Here is a 21,638-nt window from a genome sequence, read left to right on the forward strand (position 1 = left end):
TACTGTACCTTCATGGACTCAATATAGAGGACGTATTCTACTGTACCTTCATGGACTCAATATAGAGGACGTATTCTACCGTACCTTCATGGACTCGATATAGAGGACGTATTCTACCGTACCTTCATGGAATCAATATAGAGGACGTATTCTACTGTACCTTCATGGAATCAATATAGAGGACGTATTCTACTGTACCTTCATGGAATCAATATAGAGGACGTATTCTACTGTACCTTCATGGAATCAATATAGAGGACGTATTCTACTGTACCTTCATGGAATCAATATAGAGGACGTATTCTACTGTACCTTCATGGAATCAATATAGAGGACGTATTCTACTGTACCTTCATGGACTCGATATAGAGGACGTATTCTACTGTACCTTCATGGAATCAATATAGAGGACGTATTCTACTGTACCTTCATGGAATCAATATAGAGGACGTATTCTACTGTACCTTCATGGAATCAATATAGAGGACGTATTCTACTGTACCTTCATGGACTCGATATAGAGGACGTATTCTACTGTACCTTCATGGACTCGATATAGAGGACGTATTCTACTGTACCTTCATGGAATCAATATAGAGGACGTATTCTACTGTACCTTCATGGAATCAATATAGAGGACGTATTCTACTGTACCTTCATGGAATCAATATAGAGGACGTATTCTACTGTACCTTCATGGAATCAATATAGAGGACGTATTCTACTGTACCTTCATGGAATCAATATAGAGGACGTATTCTACTGTACCTTCATGGAATCAATATAGAGGACGTATTCTACTGTACCTTCATGGACTCAATATAGAGGACGTATTCTACTGTACCTTCATGGAATCAATATAGAGGACGTATTCTACTGTACCTTCATGGACTCGATATAGAGGACGTATTCTACTGTACCTTCATGGACTCAATATAGAGGACGTATTCTACTGTACCTTCATGGACTCGATATAGAGGACGTATTCTACTGTACCTTCATGGACTCGATATAGAGGACGTATTCTACTGTACCTTCATGGAATCAATATAGAGGACGTATTCTACTGTACCTTCATGGACTCGATATAGAGGACGTATTCTACTGTACCTTCATGGACTCGATATAGAGGACGTATTCTACTGTACCTTCATGGAATCAATATAGAGGACGTATTCTACTGTACCTTCATGGACTCGATATAGAGGACGTATTCTACTGTACCTTCATGGAATCAATATAGAGGACGTATTCTACTGTACCTTCATGGAATCAATATAGAGGACGTATTCTACTGTACCTTCATGGAATCAATATAGAGGACGTATTCTACTGTACCTTCATGGACTCAATATAGAGGACGTATTCTACTGTACCTTCATGGAATCAATATAGAGGACGTATTCTACTGTACCTTCATGGACTCAATATAGAGGACGTATTCTACTGTACCTTCATGGAATCAATATAGAGGACGTATTCTACTGTACCTTCATGGACTCAATATAGAGGACGTATTCTACTGTACCTTCATGGAATCAATATAGAGGACGTATTCTACTGTACCTTCATGGAATCAATATAGAGGACGTATTCTACTGTACCTTCATGGAATCAATATAGAGGACGTATTCTACTGTACCTTCATGGACTCGATATAGAGGACGTATTCTACTGTACCTTCATGGAATCAATATAGAGGACGTATTCTACTGTACCTTCATGGACTCGATATAGAGGACGTATTCTACTGTACCTTCATGGACTCGATATAGAGGACGTATTCTACTGTACCTTCATGGACTCGATATAGAGGACGTATTCTACTGTACCTTCATGGAATCAATATAGAGGACGTATTCTACCGTACCTTCATGGAATCAATATAGAGGACGTATTCTACTGTACCTTCATGGAATCAATATAGAGGACGTATTCTACTGTACCTTCATGGAATCAATATAGAGGACGTATTCTACTGTACCTTCATGGAATCAATATAGAGGACGTATTCTACTGTACCTTCATGGAATCAATATAGAGGACGTATTCTACTGTACCTTCATGGAATCAATATAGAGGACGTATTCTACTGTACCTTCATGGAATCAATATAGAGGACGTATTCTACTGTACCTTCATGGAATCAATATAGAGGACGTATTCTACTGTACCTTCATGGAATCAATATAGAGGACGTATTCTACTGTACCTTCATGGAATCAATATAGAGGACGTATTCTACTGTACCTTCATGGAATCAATATAGAGGACGTATTCTACTGTACCTTCATGGAATCAATATAGAGGACGTATTCTACTGTACCTTCATGGACTCGATATAGAGGACGTATTCTACTGTACCTTCATGGAATCAATATAGAGGACGTATTCTACTGTACCTTCATGGACTCGATATAGAGGACGTATTCTACTGTACCTTCATGGACTCGATATAGAGGACGTATTCTACTGTACCTTCATGGACTCAATATAGAGGACGTATTCTACTGTACCTTCATGGAATCAATATAGAGGACGTATTCTACTGTACCTTCATGGACTCAATATAGAGGACGTATTCTACTGTACCTTCATGGACTCAATATAGAGGACGTATTCTACTGTACCTTCATGGAATCAATATAGAGGACGTATTCTACTGTACCTTCATGGACTCAATATAGAGGACGTATTCTACTGTACCTTCATGGACTCAATATAGAGGACGTATTCTACTGTACCTTCATGGACTCGATATAGAGGACGTATTCTCGGAGCACGGGCAGGAAGTCTTCGCTCATGTCCTGGGTGAGTTCATCCAGGGCGCTGGAGCAGTTAGCCATGCAGCTGGCCACGCCCTCCAGAGGCCCCTGTAGCTCCGCCTCCGACAAAGCCCAGGTAGTGTAGACAGGACCGTACTCACGCAGCTCTACCTGGTACTCTGAATACACAGTGGAGCAGGGACACAGTAGTCAGAGACAGGATAGAGAAGGGGACAGTCACCGCCCAGGTTAGACAGGACCGTAAACACACACGTCTTGTACAGCTAACCTTGTGAGTACACACAATTCAGTCCTATTCCAAATCCTATTTTCCCTAACCTGTACTCTTACCCTAACGCAAAAACCTCACCCTGGCCCCTAACCCTGGCTCCTAACCCTGGCTCCTAACCCTGGCTCCTAACCCTGGCTCCTAACCCTTATCGTAATTCTAACCCTGACACTAATTCTAACCTTAACCCTAAACCCCCCTAGAAATAGCATTTTAACCCTGTGGGGACTAAAACAATGTCCCCAGTTGGTCAAATGTTTGTTTAATATTCTTGTGCAGACGTCTTCTTAAACACGTAGCGCGCGCACACACACACACGCACACACACACACACACACACACGGGAGTCACTGACACAGAGTCAGGCAGAGAGTCTGCCTACAGGGAGGAGGTGAAGGCCCTCGGAGTGTGGTGTCAGGAAAATAATCTCACACTCAACGTCAACAAAACAAAGGAGATGATCGTGGACTTCAGGAAACAGTAGAGGGAGCAGCCCCCTATCCACATCGACGGGACAGTAGTGGAGAGGGTAGTAAGTTTTAAGTTCCTCGATGTACACATCACGGACAAACTGAATTGGTCCACGCACACAGACAGCGTGGTGAAGAAGGCGAAACAGTGCCTCTTCAACCTCAGGAGGCTGAAGAAATTTGTCTCATCACCTAAAACCCTCACAAACTTTTACAGATGGACAATCGATAGCATCCTGTCGGGCTGTATCACCGCCTGGTACGGCAACTGCTCCGCCCACAACCGTAAGGCTCTCCAGAGGGTAGTGAGGTCTGCACAACGCATCACCGGGGGCAAACTACCTGCCCTCCAGGACACCTACAACACCCGATGTCCGAGGAAGGCTAAAAAGATCATCAAGGACAACAACCACCCGAGCCACTGCCTGTTCACCCCGCTATCATCCAGAAGGCGAGGTCAGTACAGGTGCATCAAAGCAGGGGCCGAGAGACTGAAAAAACAGCTTCTATCTCAAGGCCATCAGACTGTTAAACAGCCACCACTAACATTGAGTGGCTGCTGCCAACATACTGACTCATCTCTAGCCACTTTAATAATTAATAATTGGATGTAATACATGTATCACTAGCCACTTTAAACAATGCCACTTTATATAATGTTTACATACCCTACATTACTCATCTCATATGTATATACTGTACTCTATACCATCTACTGCATCATGCTCATGCCGTTTGGCCATCGCTCATCCATATATTTATATGTACATATTCTTATTCATTCCTTTACACTCGTGTGTATAAGGAAGTTGTTGCGAAATTGTTAGATTACTTGTTAGATATTACTGCACGGTCGGAACTAGAAGCACAAGCATTTCGCTACTGTCGGATTAACATCTGCTAACCATGAGTATGTGACCAATACAATTGGATTTGGCAACACAGAACAGAAAAGAGTGACCCAGCAATAACCACCGTTACCTACCTGACTGTTCTTTGATGATTCTCTGTGCTATCCTGTCGATAGTACCCAGCTTCTGTGTGAACATATCCAGGTAGTCTCCCATAGCAGAAAACTCCACGGGTCGGCCCCTCAGCTTGTACCCTCCTGTCACGTACTTCACCGACTCCCCCATCTTAGAGAGCAGGGCTAGGCCTTGTCTCTTATTCAGGTCCTGAGGAGAAACCACAACGGTTAGAGCCTTGTCTCTTATTCAGGTCCTGAGGAGAAACCACAACGGTTAGAGCCTTGTCTCTTATTCAGGTCCTGAGGAGAAACCACAACGGTTAGAGTCTTGTCTCTTATTCAGGTCCTGGGGAGAAACCACAACGGTTAGAGCCTTGTCTCTTATTCAGGTCCTGAGGAGAAACCACAACGGTTAGAGTCTTGTCTCTTATTCAGGTCCTGGGGAGAAACCACAGCGGTTAGAGCCTTGTCTCTTATTAGGTCCAGAGGAGAAACCACAGTGGTTAGAGCCTTGTCTCTTATTTAGGTCCTGAGGAGAAACCACAACACGCAGGTTAAACACAACATACAATCACACACAACGGTTAGAGCCTTGTTTACCACTGTTACAACATTACACCAACAGATGTCTCAGAGACTTTGATTGGAGATTCCTTCAAGCTTTATTAATTCACAGTGGGAGGTATGAGTCAGAAATGCATACAGTACTGTAATGCCTACAGTATTTGCAGTAATTTCTCTCCTATCTAACATACTACGCGTATCCAGATTGTCATACCTTCATACCGATCTTGTGCCATAACCGGGATATTCAGTAATACCGGTAATACCAGTAACATACCCCGCTGAGCCTCTGTAATCCTAAAAGGTTAGCAATGCTAACAAGTACACGTAAAATCCCATAGCGAATGCTAGCTAAATGCTAATGAGTGCATCGCAAACATTTCAGAATAGAACATAGAAAAAAAATATAAACGCAACATGCAACAATTTCAAAGATTTTACTGAGTTACATTTCATACAAGGAAATCAGTCAATTGATGCCCTAATCTATAGATTTCAGATGACTGGGAATGCAGCTATGCATCTGTCGGTCACAGATACCTTTAAAAACAAAAGGGGGATCAGAAAACCAGTCAGTATCTGGTGACAACCAGTTTCCCTCATTCAGCGCGGCATCTCCTTCGCATAGAGTTGATCCGTTTCTGGATAATGGCGGGTACTGGAACACGCTGTCGTACACGTAGATCCAGAGCATCCCAAACATGCTTAATGGGTGACATGTCTGTCTGAGTATGCAGGTCATGGAAGAACTGGGACATTTTCAGCTTACAGGAATTGTGTACAGATCCTTGTGAAATGCATTATCATGCTGAAACGTGAGGTGATGGAGGAGGATGAATGGCACGACAACGGACCTCGGGATCTCGTTGCGGTATCTCTGTGCTTTCAAATTGCCATCAATAAAATGCAATTGTGTTTGTTGTTGCTTATGCTTTCCCATACCATAATCTGTTCACAACGTTGACATCAGCAAACCTCTCGAACCCACACGACGCCATATACACCGTCTACCATCTCCCCGGTACAGTTGAAAACGGGATGAATCCGTGAAGAGCACACTTATCCAGTGTTCCACTGGCCCTCAAAGGGGAGTATTTGCCCACTGAAGTCGGTCACGATGCCAAACTGCAGTCAGGTCAAGACCCTGGTGAGAATGACGAGCAGATGAGCTTCCCTGAGACGGTTTCTAACAGTTTGTGTAGAAATTCTTCGGTTGAGCAAACCCACAGTTTCCTCAGCTGTCCGGGTGGCTGGTCTCAGACGATCCCGTAGGTGAAGTAGCCGGATGTGGAGGTCCTGGGCTGGCGTGGTTACACGCGTTCTGCGGTTTTGAGGCCGGTTGGACGTACAGCCCAAATTCTCGAAAACATAAAATTCTCTGGCAACAACTCTGGTGGACATTCCTGCAATCAGCATGCCAATTGCACGCTCCCTCAAAACTTGAGAAAGTCTGTGGCATTGTGTTGTGTGACAAAACATTTTAAAGTGATCATTTTATTGTCCCCAGTACAAGGTGCACCTGTGTACGGATTAACAAATGTCTTCACACATTTTGGAGGAAATAAGCTTTTTGTGGGTATGGAACATTTCTGGGATCTTTTATTTCAGCTCAGCGTTTATATTTTTTGTTCAGATTAGAAGAATATGCCATTTAGCAGTGACTTTTATCCAAAGCGACATAGTAGTGAGTGCACACATTTTCATACTGGTCCCCAGTTGGAATCGAACCCACAACCCTGGTGTTGCAAGCACCATGCTCTACCAACTGAGCTACATGTGATCTTTCACACCAGCGACCCGGGTTTCGTTTCCCTGCCCTGCTGTTACACTGGTGTCAGAAGAGGGATTTTATGCCGTCTCTTGACATAAGCTATTCGCAGGACAGACATTCCGGCTCATAAAATTACAATAAGTAACTCGAAAATGCTGCATGCAAGAATACTAATATTAGATAGCAAGGCTCTTGATCCAGGAGGAGATTCTCTGGTGTTACCAAGAGGAGTTTGATTCAGCAAGAAGCTAACCAGCTAGATCTGGGGTCTTCAACAGGCAGATCGCCAGCTAAGCTAACCAGCTAGATCTGGGGTCTTCAACGGGCAGATCGCCAGCTAAGCTAACCAGCTAGATCAGGGGTCTTCAACAGGCAGATCGCCAGCTAAGCTAACCAGCTAGATCCGGGGTCTTCAACGGGCAGATCGCCAGCTAAGCTAACCAGCTAGATCTGGGGTCTTCAACGGGCAGATCGCCAGCTAAGCTAACCAGCTAGATCTGGGGTCTTCAACGGGCAGATCGCCAGCTAAGCTAACCAGCTAGATCTGGGGTCTTCAACGGGCAGATCGCCAGCTAAGCTAACCAGCTAGATCTGGGGTCTTCAACGGGCAGATCGCCAGCTAAGCTAACCAGCTAGATCCGGGGTCTTCAACGGGCAGATCGCCAGCTACCAGTAGGTCTAACAGCAGAAACATAATGTGGCCCGCTTAAGAGTTGTTTATTAATCTTTTTTTTTTTTTATCTGCAAAACACCCCCAAGGGAGGCCAGGTTGGATTTGGCTTCACACCAAAAAAATCCTAAACATCATTTTATTTTCTGGTCTGCTTGTGTTGATGTCCTGCAGTAGGTAGCTAACGAAATATGCCCTTTTCTTAAGCCATGGCCAGAGAGATTGGGATATGGACTTGATATTTGTACACGGTCTCTTTAAAAACGTCAGGTTTGTGATGACAACATGCAAGAGATCAGTCATTCATTCATTGCTGTGATCATTGATTTCCTGAAGAAACTATCCCTCTTCCTCTATTGGTCAAATTACCAGGTTATTAACTAGCTAGTCAATGGGGTAACAGGGCTGAACAAAGTGTCAACAAATGGTTAACAACTTTGACGCTTGAGTAGGTTCAGAACGGCCCACGACATTGTTTATGAATGTGAAATGCTGTGCTGGCAATCTGCTATAGGGAGATACAATGCTGTGCTGGTAATCTGCTATAGGGAGATACAATGCTGTGCTGGTAATCTGCTATAGGGAGATAAAATGCTGTGCTGGCAATCTGCTATAGGGAGATAAAATGCTGTGCTGGTAATCTGCTATAGGGAGATACAATGCTGTGCTGGCAATCTGCTATAGGGAGATACAATGCTGTGCTGGTAATCTGCTATAGGGAGATAAAATGCTGTGCTGGTAATCTGCTATAGGGAGATACAATGCTGTGCTGGTAATCTGCTATAGGGAGATAAAATGCTGTGCTGGCAATCTGCTATAGGGAGATAAAATGCTGTGCTGGTAATCTGCTATAGGGAGATAAAATGCTGTGCTGGTAATCTGCTATAGGGAGATACAATGCTGTGCTGGTAATCTGCTATAGGGAGATAAAATGCTGTGTTGGTAATCTGCTATAGGGAGATACAATGCTGTGCTGGTAATCTGCTATAGGGAGATACAATGCTGTGCTGGCAATCTGCTATAGGGAGATACAATGCTGTGTTGGTAATCTGCTATAGGGAGATAAAATGCTGTGCTGGTAATCTGCTATAGGGAGATACAATGCTGTGTTGGTAATCTGCTATAGGGAGATAAAATGCTGTGCTGGTAATCTGCTATAGGGAGATACAATGCTGTGCTGGTAATCTGCTATAGGGAGATACAATGCTGTGCTGGTAATCTGCTATAGGGAGATACAATGCTGTGCTGGCAATCTGCTATAGGGAGATACAATGCTGTGCTGGTAATCTGCCATAGGGAGATACAATGCTGTGCTGGTAATCTGCTACAGGAAGATAAAATGAAGTGCTGGTAATCTGCTATAGGGAGATACAATGCTGTGCTGGTAATCTGCCATAGGGAGATACAATGCTGTGTTGGTAATCTGCTATAGGGAGATACAATGCTGTGCTGGTAATCTGCTATAGGGAGATACAATGCTGTGCTGGCAATCTGCTATAGGGAGATAAAATGCTGTGCTGGTAATCTGCTATAGGGAGATACAATGCTGTGCTGGTAATCTGCTATAGGGAGATACAATGCTGTGCTGGTAATCTGCTATAGGGAGATACAATGCTGTGCTGGTAATCTGCTATAGGGAGATACAATGCTGTGTTGGTAATCTGCTATAGGGAGATAAAATGCTGTGCTGGTAATCTGCTATAGGGAGATACAATGCTGTGTTGGTAATCTGCTATAGGGAGATAAAATGCTGTGCTGGTAATCTGCTATAGGGAGATACAATGCTGTGTTGGTAATCTGCTATAGGGAGATAAAATGCTGTGCTGGTAATCTGCTATAGGGAGATACAATGCTGTGCTGGTAATCTGCTATAGGGAGATAAAATGCTGTGCTGGTAATCTGCTATAGGGAGATAAAATGCTGTGCTGGTAATCTGCTATAGGGAGATACAATGCTGTGCTGGTAATCTGCTATAGGGAGATAAAATGCTGTGCTGGTAATCTGCTATAGGGAGATACAATGCTGTGCTGGTAATCTGCTATAGGGAGATAAAATGCTGTGCTGGTAATCTGCTATAGGGAGATAAAATGCTGTGCTGGTAATCTGCTATAGGGAGATAAAATGCTGTGCTGGTAATCTGCTATAGGGAGATACAATGCTGTGCTGGTAATCTGCTATAGGGAGATAAAATGCTGTGCTGGTAATCTGCTATAGGGAGATAAAATGCTGTGCTGGTAATCTGCTATAGGGAGATACAATGCTGTGCTGGTAATCTGCTATAGGGAGATAAAATGCTGTGCTGGTAATCTGCTATAGGGAGATAAAATGCTGTGCTGGTAATCTGCTATAGGGAGATAAAATGCTGTGCTGGTAATCTGCTATAGGGAGAGAAAATGCTGTGCTGGTAATCTGCTATAGGAAGATAAAATGCTGTGCTGGTAATCTGCTACAGGAAGATAAAATGAAGTGCTGGTAATCTGCTATAGGGAGATACAATGCTGTGTTGGTAATCTGCTATAGGGAGATACAATGCTGTGCTGGTAATCTGCTATAGGGAGATAAAATGCTGTGCTGGTAATCTGCTATAGGGAGATACAATGCTGTGCTGGTAATCTGCTATAGGGAGATACAATGCTGTGCTGGTAATCTGCTATAGGGAGATACAATGCTGTGCTGGTAATCTGCTACAGGAAGATAAAATGAAGTGCTGGTAATCTGCTATAGGGAGATACAATGCTGTGCTGGTAATCTGCTATAGGGAGATAAAATGCTGTGCTGGTAATCTGCTATAGGGAGATACAATGCTGTGCTGGTAATCTGCTATAGGGAGATACAATGCTGTGCTGGTAATCTGCTATAGGGAGATACAATGCTGTGCTGGTAATCTGCTATAGGGAGATACAATGCTGTGTTGGTAATCTGCTATAGGGAGATACAATGCTGTGCTGGTAATCTGGGTCAGATGTTTCAACATGGTTTGTTGAAAAGCAGCATCGCTGTCGTCATGGTGTAACCGTGACGCTAACGAATCTGCACTCGCTTGTTTCTCATTCAGAAACAATGGTACAACCAAGCCTTATTATTATCTGAGAGATGTTTTCCATAGTCACAGTGCACCCAAATTAACCTAATTGGTATATATATATATATATAATATATATTAGATGCATTTTAGAGCTCTGACTGCAGGTATTTACTTAAAAAGTAACTACAAATATTCAAATGAATATAAAAAATTAAAAAAATTAAAATATATATATATATATATCACAAAAAATGGCACAATTAACATGATTGAAAAATGATCCCGTTGCTATTTCCAAATACCCTGGTATAGAGTATATACGGTATACTGCCCAAGCCTATAACATACTTTAGCAGAGAGGAAGGCATTGAAGTGTTCGTTGAACGACAGGACAGGATGGTCAGCCACTCTCTTCAGGAACTTATCCAGAGCCTTCCTTCTCGTCTCAACAAACTCCTCAGAGAACCGGTCCACCACCCCCTTCATCACAAACTTCTCAGGGAGGGGCTGGAGGGGGCAGAGAGAGAGAGATAGGGGGCAGAGAGAGAGAAAGAGAAATAGGGGGCAGAGAGAGAGAGAGATAGGGGGCAGAGAGAGAGAGAGATAGGGGGCAGAGAGAGAGAAATAGGGGGCAGAGAGAGAGAAAGAGAAATAGGGGGCAGAGAGAGAGAGATAGGGGGCAGAGAGAGAGAAATAGGGGGCAGAGAGAGAGAGAGATAGGGGGCAGAGAGAGAGAGAGAAGAGAGAGAAATAGAAATAGAGAGAGAGAGATAGGGGGCAGAGAGAGAGAGAGAGAGATAGGGGGCAGAGAGAGAGAGAGAGAGAGAAGAGAGAAATAGAAAGAGAGAGAGAGAGAGAGAGAGAGAGAGAGAGAGAGAGGAGAGAGTCATTCCTCTTGGTTAAGACATTGGTTTTCCGAGTGGGGAAACAGGGGTTCAGATCCTACCAGTTACGCTTATACATAACTTACTGGTATGAGATGTGTAGTCTAGGGTCAGGGTTAACTTACTGGTATGAGATGTGTAGTCTAGGGTTAGGGGTCAGGGTTAACTTACTGGTATGAGATGTGTGGGCTGAGTGTCCTCCAGCTTGGTCCTGAGCCAGTCAAAGTCCTGGTAGCGCCTCCTGACAGAGTACTCTGGTAGGTCAAACTCCACCCGCGTTGTCTAGAGAGAGAGAGAGAGAAAGAGGGTTACACTGTGTTACCTAACCCCTAACCCTAACCCTGATCCAACAAGAATAAAACCTCACAGAATACTGCCAAGAAACAATGACAATTTCTCTCAACCAATGGCATATGGGCTTTTTAGGTGATGTCGCCCTGTAATAAGCATAAATATTGATCTCGTCCAATCCCAGCGCTCCTCTCCTGGGTGCTGTTGGAGAGATGCATCACTGCGGCGCTCCAACAACCTTCCGTCCAAATCATGATATGAGAGCATCAGCTGTTCCCGGACAACTGTGTGACGGACGACTGTCTCATCACGCTCTCCGTAGCCGATATGCGAGTAAGACTTTCAAACAGGGCAACATTCACAAGGCCGAAGGGCCAGACGGATTACCAGGACGTGTACTCCAAGCATGCGCTGACCAACTGGCAACCGAAATTTTCAACCTCTCCCTGTCTGAGTCTGTAATACCAGCATGTTTTAAGCAGACCCCCATAGTCCCTGTGTCCAAGAACACGAAGGCAACCTGCCTAAATTATTTCAGACCCGTAGCACTCACGTCAGTAGCCATGAAATATTTTGAAAGGCTGGTAATGGTTCACATCAACACCATCATCCCAGAAACCCTAGACCCACTCCAATTTGCATGCCGCCCCAACAGATCCACAGATGACGCAATCTCTATTGCACTCCACACTGCCCTTTCGCACCTGGATAAAAGGAACACCTACCTGAGAATGCTATTCATTGACTACAGCTCAGCATTCAACACCATAGTGTCTTCAAAGCTCATCACGAAGCTAAGGAACCTGGGACTAAACACCTCCCTCTGCAACTGGATCCTGGACCTCCTGACGGGCTGCCCCCAGGTGGTAAGGGTAGGTAACAACACATCCGCCACGCTGATCCTTAACATGGGGGCCCCTCAGGGGTGCGTGCTAAGTCCCCTCCTGTACTCCCTGTTCACTCATGACAGCACGGCCAGGCACGACTCCGACGCCATCATTAAGTTTGCCGATGAAAACAGTGGTAGGCCTGATCACCAACAATGATGAGGAGGTCAGGAGGTCAGAGACCTGACCGTACAACAAACTCTTCCTCAACGGGATCAAGACAAAGGAGATGATTGTGGACTACAGGAAAAAGAGTACCCGAGCACACTCTCATTCTCATCGACGGGGCTGTAGTGGAGCAGGTTGAGAGCTTCAAGTTCCTTGGCGCTCACATCACCAACAAACTAACATGGTCCAAGACAGTCATGAAGAGGGCACAACAAAACCTATTCCCCCTCAAGAGACTGAAAAGATTTATACCCCCTGTATATAGCCTCCACATTGACTCTGTACCGGTACCCCCTGTATATAGCCTCCACATTGACTTTGTACCGGAACCCCCTGTATATAGCCTCCACATTGACTCTGTACCGGTACCCCCTGTATATAGCCTCCACATTGACTCTGTACCGGTACACCCTCTATATAGCCTCCACATTGACTCTGTACCGGTACCTCCTGTATATAGCCTCCACATTGACTCTGTACCGTAATACCCTGTATATAGCCTCCACATTGACTCTGTACCGTAACACCCTGTATATAGCCTCCACATTGACTCTGTACCGTAATACCCTGTATATAGCCTCCACATTGACTCTGTATGCATGCGACAAATAAAATGTGATTTGATTTGTAACGTATACCACATGACCTAAAGTATGTGGAGACCTGCTCGGATATAACAGCCTCCACTCTTCTGGGAAAGATTACCACTAGATGATGGAACTTTTCTGCGAGGACTAGCTTCTATTCAACCACAAGAGCATTAGTGAGGTCGGGCACTGATGTTGGCTGATTAGGCCTGGCTCTCAGTCGGCAGTCCAATTCAACCCAAAGGTGTTCGATGGGGTTGAGGTCAGGGCTCTGTGCAAGACAGTCAAGTTTTTTCACACCGATCTCAACAAACGTGCTTTGGGCACGGAGGCATTGTCATGTTGAAACAGGAAAGGGCCTTCCCCAAACTGTTGCCACAAATTTGGAAGCACAGAATCATCTAGAATGTCATTGTATGCTGTAGCGTTAAGATTTCCCTTCACTGGAACTAAGGGGCCGAACCATGAAGAACAGCCCCAGGCCATTATAATACTCTTCAGCAACCCCCACGCAAAACATCTTCCCACGGCCAGAACAACAGCTTTGGTCTGCATTCCACAACTTCCCTGGTTTGGAGGATTTTCCAATTAGCAGTCTTGGTGTTTAGATTGGACATCTGATCAGGAGGGAAATGAGGAGGAAGAAATTAAGGAAATAACACAGTTCCCTCGCTAAGTTGGTCTATTGGATGAGTCGCTCGGCCTATTGGATGAGTCGCTCGGCCTATTGGATGAGTCGCTCGGCCTATTGGATGAGTCGCTCGGCCTATTGGATGAGTCGCTCGGCCTATTGGATGAGTCGCTCGGTCTATTGGATGAGTCGCTCTGCCTATTGGATGAGTCGGTCGGTCTATTGGATGACAATATAAAACACAGAATTCTAATTGTAAGAATGCTCATTGAATGTAAGGGCACTCTAAAATAATTTTAGAGTGCCATTTTATTGTCCCCGGTACAAGGTGCACCTGTGTAATGATCATGCTGTTTAATCGGCTTCTTGATATGCCACACCTGTCAGGTGGACGGATTATCTTGGCAGAGGAGAAATGCTCATTAACAGGGATGTAAACAAATTTGTGCACAAAATGTGCATAATGGAACATTTCGGGGATATTTTTTTTCAGCTCGTGAAACATGGGATCAACACTTTTTTATTTTTGTTCAGTGCTTCCATCCACATTACAGGTAGTATTTTCCACATCTCCTGGGCGGACCTACCTTAGTGGCGACCATGTAGGTGATGTAGGTCTCCATAGTGGAGACGTGCTTCTTCGGGTCTTCGACGGTAACAAAGAGGTCACGTGTCTCTCCATCCAGGTCGTCATCCAGCTGCAGCCGGTTCAGGAGGGAAGATGAGGAGGCGGGACTAGATGTCTCCACCGGCGTCCCATTGGGCAGACTCAGGTCCTAGCAGCAGAAAACAAGTAAATAGCAACATAATTAGTACGGCTGTGTCCCAAATGGCACCCTATTGGGCCCTGGTCAAAAGTAGTGCACTATGTAGGGAATAGGGTGCCATAGGGTTCTGGTCTAAAGTAGTGCACTATATAGGGAATATGGTGCCATAGAGCTCTGGTCTAAGGTAGTGCACTATATAGGTATTAGGGTTCCATAGGGCTCTGGTCTAAAGCAGTGCACTATATAGGAAATAGGGTGTCATTTGGGACGGGCCCCTACCGTTTTACAGGCCACAGTTGCTATGGGAACAACCTCCGCTGTAACCTAGCCCATTTGCTTCCGGGTGAATACACCCCAGTTTTCCAGATGTTAGTTCATAGGCTATTATTATCCACCGGTGTTTTACAGACCAGGTGCTGCCTGAGGAGAGCCTGAGCCCAGACAGGAGGTCTGCATCCCAAATGGCACCTTTTATTAAAGCACTAATTTAGGCCAGAGCCTCAAACGGAGAGCAATATGTAAAAAAGGGGAATAGGTCTGCGGTCAGCTGCCAGTCCTGAGCAGTAGCTAGGACCCCTGCTGGTGGTTTGGATTTTGAGCCTGGCTGCGTTCCAGCTCGAACCAAAGTGAAATTCTGACTGTTGGGCCGAGCTCTCTGACTGTTGCCGATTCCTCTGCAGATTGCTTCTGTGACGGGCTTGAGAACCTGGACATGGCGCCAGCGATAACGGCCTCAGAGCTTCAGGACAGAAGCTTACGATGAGCTCCAAGGTCCCTCTCTTGGAGCATAACGGGCATGCAGGAGTTTCCACTTTGCCCCCTGCAGAACAGGTTTGATGAGCTGGGTAGGACATCATGCACCCCCTGGATCAATAACTTAATGCGGTGTGGTTCTGCCTGCCAAGGGTCAGTCTACAAGACTTTCCTGTCCACCTCCTGCTGCCGCCTCGTCCAGGCACCTTGCCGTCTCATTCCCACTGCTCTGCTGGACCTCTCCTCTAACACAGACCTTCCTCACTCTTGACAGTGTAGATGGGGACTTCGTAGATGAGCAGAGGCCAGAGTATTCTTGGGAGGATGCCATGCTGATACATCCATGCTTTTAACTTGCCGGGCATTCCTGACCAGTCAACCTCTCTCAGCTAGCTTCTCCAGGTCCTGACAATTGGCCTGGATTTATGTTGTGTCCTTCAGGCTGCTGTTAAACACCTGGCCAAGGCTCTTAACTGGCTTAACCGAGACGGTGGGGATCAGTGTCCCTGCGAAGTGGAATCTGTCTACGACCTTGCCCTTCTTCAAAACCATCAACCTTGATTTTGTTGGCTTCAAGCCCATTCAATCAGCATCTCCAGCCCTTGCAGAATTCACCTGCTTCCTGGCACTGACTCTGTGGTGACTGTCAGGTTGTCCATAAAGGCTCCGATTGGTGGTTGTCGCTGCCCAAGACTTGGTTCGGGGCCCCGGCAATCAGCTTCAGCAGACTTCATAATCATGTTAAATCGCCAGGGAAAAACAGGATCACAGGGATGGTGCAGCCTGGGATAATTCCCACCTCCTCTACCACTCTGATGTTACTGACCCTGATGAGGTCTGCCACTTTGTCTGGGACATGGTGTTTTGTCATTGTAGTCTGCAACAGCTTGTGAGGGATCGATCTGCAGGCGTTGGCAAGGTCAAGCCAGAGCACTGCCAGGTTTGGTTCGGGGGCCCCAGCACTCAGCTTCAGAAGACTTGTTACATTGACTAACCAGTGGCCCCGCACATTGACTCTGTACCGTAACACCCTGTATATAGCCTCCACATTGACTCTGTACCGTAACACCCTGTATATAGCCTCCACATTGACTCTGTACCGTAATACCCTGTATATAGCCTCCACATTGACTCTGTACCGTAATACCCTGTATATAACCTCCACATTGACTCTGTACCGTAACACCCTGTATATAGCCTCCACATTGACTCTGTACCGTAATACCCTGTATATAACCTCCACATTGACTCTGTCCCGTAATACTCTGTGACCGGTGATGGTGGGTTTAATCAAGATGTTACACTGCCCCAACTCCTGTTCCTTGTCAGTGTAATGTAATGGTCAATCTCCTCTTTGGAACAAACCAGGTTCCCACTGTGCTTCTGTCCTGTAGCTGCTTTGTGACTCCAAAAGGGATTTGCTATAAAGCTAAGTTATCTCTCCTCCGTCTCCCTTTGCTGTTGCTTCCAGCACCTTGTCTGTATTCTCGTCAAACTGTTGCCACACTATTGTCTTGCAGGTAGGTGGCCACTTGATTCGAACCTTTTCCGATGATCTATCAGTAGGGACTTCACCAGGTTCGCGACCTGTGCGTTGTGTCGTTACTTCCCACTCCAAACATTTCATCCGGAATTAATGAATCTTAATGGCCTCGATTATTCTCGCAGGCCATTCTAAAACACACATTCCATGCTCCTAGTCGGTTCTCCGATTCTATATGGCGGTAGCCTTTGGTCCGTCAGATTGGAGAACCCCCCTCCCCCCCTTGGGCTATGTTTCCATGTGTCGATCAAGATTAGTGTTGGAGCCAAATTCAAATTGTCTTTATTTGTGCTATATTTATTGTTTTGTTCCATATAGAAATATGTTATCATTGAATATAACTATAAATATTGCATTATGAATTATGTTTGAACTCATCTTTTTTTGTTTTCTATCATTATGGTTATCATTATGGTTATCATTATGGTTATCATAGGTATTTAAAAGCCTTATGGAGCCTTTCCTGGACACACCCCTTTGTTCCCATGTTCTCCTTCCCTTTACCTATTTAGGTTTTTGGCAGTATGGGTCTACTAGGCCTTAATTATGGTGGTACCGTCGTTTTATTTTTAATCACCCCTTTATCGTGACTGGTAGTTACAGTCTTGTCCCATCGCTGAAACTCCCATACGGACTCGGCAAAGGCGAAGGTCGAGAGCCATGCATCCTCCGAAACACAACGCACTGCTTCTTGACAAACTGCTCGCTTAAACCGGAAGCCAGCCGCAACAATGTGTCGGAGGAAACACTGTACAACTGCCGTCTGAAGTCAGCATGCATGCACCCGGCCCGCCACAAGGAGTGGCCCGCCACAGGGAGTGGCCCGCCACAAGGACATCCTTGTCCGGCTTCCCGGATAAAGCACTAAATAAAATTCAGCCCCTGCTACATACAGCTGCTAGAAATCTTGACAAGAACCCACCAAACCCATGTGATCATATTACTTCAGGGCCTTCCTGTCAAGGCCAGGGCAGATTAAGGTTTTACTGCTAACCTACAAAGTATTACATGGGTTGGCTCCATCTCTCCGATTTGGTCCTGCCCAATGTTCCCTCTAATCTCTTAAATCACTGAGCAAATTTCAGGTCTGCTGAGCGCAAACTTGAACGTTGTTAAAATTCTGTGCAACTTCCAGCTTCATGCTTTTACTGTGAACACTGAGGCTGTAGCCCCTTTAAGTTACAGTTTTACTGTGAACACTGAGGCTGTACCTGCTTTAAGTTACAGTTTTACTGTGAACACTGAGGCTGTACCTGCTTTAAGTTACAGTTTTACTGTGAACACCAAGGCTGTACCTGCTTTAAGTTACAGGTTTACTGTGTGTGAACACTGAGGCTGTACCTACTTTAAGTTACAGTTTTACTGTGAACACTGAGGCTGTACCTGCTTTAAGTTACAGTTTTACTGTGAACACTGAGGCTGTACCTGCTTTCAGTTACAGTTTTACTGTGAACACTGAGGCTGTACCTGCTTTAAGTTACAGGTTTACTGTGAACACTGAGGCTGTACCTGCTTTCAGTTACAGTTTTACTGTGAACACTGAGGCTGTACCTACTTTAAGTTACAGTTTTAACAGTGGCCATGTAGACTACTGTGTCTATTTGATCATAATGTAGGCCTACCAGAGTGGCCTGCAATCAAAAACAATGGATAAATGTATCCCATAACATTTTACCACGGAAATAGCTGTTCTATCATTCAGCCTACAGTAGCAGCCAATGTGTGGTGTTCAATGTAGACCTACATTCCATGAGACTATTGAAAAAAAACATGCATGGCTTCACATGAACCTGTTTATCCACTTGTCCTTCAGACAAGGAGGTGACTGAAAATGCTGTTGTGTTGTTTGATGCAAGAAACCACTGTACAAAATAAAATGCATCATTATTCCCATACCATTATTACAGAGAATCAGACAAATTATGCTACCCTCTGCCTATTGGCTACTTAGCTTATTCAAGCCTGTCTCAAAATACAAAGCTCTTTACCTGACTCACTTTTCAAAGATGTCTAGAAATGTTTTGTGCTCTTGTAGGAAACAACCTCTCCTCTATTGCTGACTACAAATTATTTATAACTGGGCTAATAACTCACTAACTAGCAAAGGATATGAACAAAATGTACATACGTGGCTAGACTCAGGTCTCGCTCAAAACAAGCACATCTAGTCACGGCCGCTCATGCTGTAAACACAGTCCAGTTCATCTAGTCACGACCGCTCATGCTGTAAACACAGTCCAGTTCATCTAGTCACGGCCGCTCATGCTGTAAACACAGTCCAGTTCATCTAGTTACGGCCACTCATGCTGTAAACACAGTCCAGTTCATCTAGTCACGACCGCTCATGCTGTAAACACAGTCCAGTTCATCTAGTCACGGCCGCTCATGCTGTAAACACAGTCCAGTTCATCTAGTCACGGCCGCTCATGCTGTAAACACAGTCCAGTTCATCTAGTCACGGCCGCTCATGCTGTAAACACAGTCCAGTTCATCTAGTCACGGCCGCTCATGCTGTAAACACAGTCCAGTTCATCTAGTCACGGCCGCTCATGCTGTAAACACAGTCCAGTTCATCTAGTCACGGCCGCTCATGCTGTAAACACAGTCCAGTTCATCTAGTCACGGCCGCTCATGCTGTAAACACAGTCCAGTTCATCTAGTCACGGCCGCTCATGCTGTAAACACAGTCCAGTTCATCTAGTCACGGCCGCTCATGCTGTAAACACAGTCCAGTTCATCTAGTCACGACCACTCATGCTGTAAACACAGTCCAGTTCATCTAGTCACGGCCGCTCATGCTGTAAACACAGTCCAGTTCATCTAGTCACGACCGCTCATGCTGTAAACACAGTCCAGTTCATCTAGTCACGGCCGCTCATGCTGTAAACACAGTCCAGTTCATCTAGTCACGACCGCTCATGCTGTAAACACAGTCCAGTTCATCTAGTCACGGCCGCTCATGCTGTAAACACAGTCCAGTTCATCTAGTCACGGCCGCTCATGCTGTAAACACAGTCCAGTTCATCTAGTCACGACCGCTCATGCTGTAAACACAGTCCAGTTCATCTAGTCACGGCCGCTCATGCTGTAAACACAGTCCAGTTCATCTAGTCACGGCCGCTCATGCTGTAAACACAGTCCAGTTCATCTAGTCACGGCCGCTCATGCTGTAAACACAGTCCAGTTCATCTAGTCACGGCCGCTCATGCTGTAAACACAGTCCAGTTCATCTAGTCACGACCGCTCATGCTGTAAACACAGTCCAGTTCATCTAGTCACGGCCGCTCATGCTGTAAACACAGTCCAGTTCATCTAGTCACGGCCGCTCATGCTGTAAACACAGTCCAGTTCATCTAGTCACGGCCACTCATGCTGTAAACACAGTCCAGTTCATCTAGTCACGGCCGCTCATGCTGTAAACACAGTCCAGTTCATCTAGTCACGACCGCTCATGCTGTAAACACAGTCCAGTTCATCTAGTCACGGCCGCTCATGCTGTAAACACAGTCCAGTTCATCTAGTCACGGCCGCTCATGCTGTAAACACAGTCCAGTTCATCTAGTCACGGCCACTCATGCTGTAAACACAGTCCAGTTCATCTAGTCACGGCCGCTCATGCTGTAAACACAGTCCAGTTCATCTAGTCACGACCGCTCATGCTGTAAACACAGTCCAGTTCATCAACTCACGACCGCTCATGCTGTAAACACAGTCCAGTTCATCTAGTCACGACCGCTCATGCTGTAAACACAGTCCAGTTCATCTAGTCACGACCGCTCATGCTGTAAACACAGTCCAGTTCATCTAGTCACGGCCGCTCATGCTGTAAACACAGTCCAGTTCATCTAGTCACGGCCGCTCATGCTGTAAACACAGTCCAGTTCATCTAGTCACGACCGCTCATGCTGTAAACACAGTCCAGTTCATCAACTCACGACCGCTCATGCTGTAAACACAGTCCAGTTCATCTAGTCACGACCGCTCATGCTGTAAACACAGTCCAGTTCATCTAGTCACGACCGCTCATGCTGTAAACACAGTCCAGTTCATCTAGTCACGGCCACTCATGCTGTAAACACAGTCCAGTTCATCTAGTCACGACCGCTCATGCTGTAAACACAGTCCAGTTCATCTAGTCACGGCCGCTCATGCTGTAAACACAGTCCAGTTCATCTAGTCACGGCCGCTCATGCTGTAAACACAGTCCAGTTCATCTAGTCACGACCGCTCATGCTGTAAACACAGTCCAGTTCATCTAGTCACGACCGGTCATGCTGTAAACACAGTCCAGTTCATCTAGTCACGGCCACTCATGCTGTAAACACAGTCCAGTTCATCTAGTCACGACCGCTCATGCTGTAAACACAGTCCAGTTCATCTAGTCACGGCCGCTCATGCTGTAAACACAGTCCAGTTCATCTAGTCACGGCCGCTCATGCTGTAAACACAGTCCAGTTCATCTAGTCACGACCGCTCATGCTGTAAACACAGTCCAGTTCATCTAGTCACGACTGCTCATGCTGTAAACACAGTCCAGTTCATCTAGTCACGACCGCTCATGCTGTAAACACAGTCCAGTTCATCTAGTCACGACTGCTCATGCTGT

At 45.5% G+C, this 21,638-nt stretch overlaps 1 protein-coding gene across 2 annotated transcripts in view; it reads right to left on the reverse strand.

Annotated features, from left to right (window-relative positions):
* The window catches only part of LOC110536767 (sorting nexin-30-like), a 64,277-nt gene that overhangs the window by 13,405 nt on the left and 29,234 nt on the right, over positions 1-21,638 (reverse strand). For both annotated transcript variants that reach the window (XM_036936741.1, XM_036936740.1), the window contains exons 2-6: positions 14,557-14,745; positions 11,577-11,687; positions 10,870-11,028; positions 4,510-4,699; positions 2,745-2,944 (exon numbers count right to left, since the gene is read on the reverse strand). In XM_036936741.1, the coding sequence (XP_036792636.1) occupies positions 2,745-2,944; positions 4,510-4,699; positions 10,870-11,028; positions 11,577-11,687; positions 14,557-14,745 (849 nt within the window). The remainder of the gene's footprint in view (positions 1-2,744; positions 2,945-4,509; positions 4,700-10,869; positions 11,029-11,576; positions 11,688-14,556; positions 14,746-21,638) is intronic.

The sequence above is a fragment of the Oncorhynchus mykiss genome, chromosome 12 (assembly GCF_013265735.2).
Source record: "Oncorhynchus mykiss isolate Arlee chromosome 12, USDA_OmykA_1.1, whole genome shotgun sequence".
NCBI classification, from domain to species: Eukaryota; Metazoa; Chordata; class Actinopteri; order Salmoniformes; family Salmonidae; genus Oncorhynchus; species Oncorhynchus mykiss.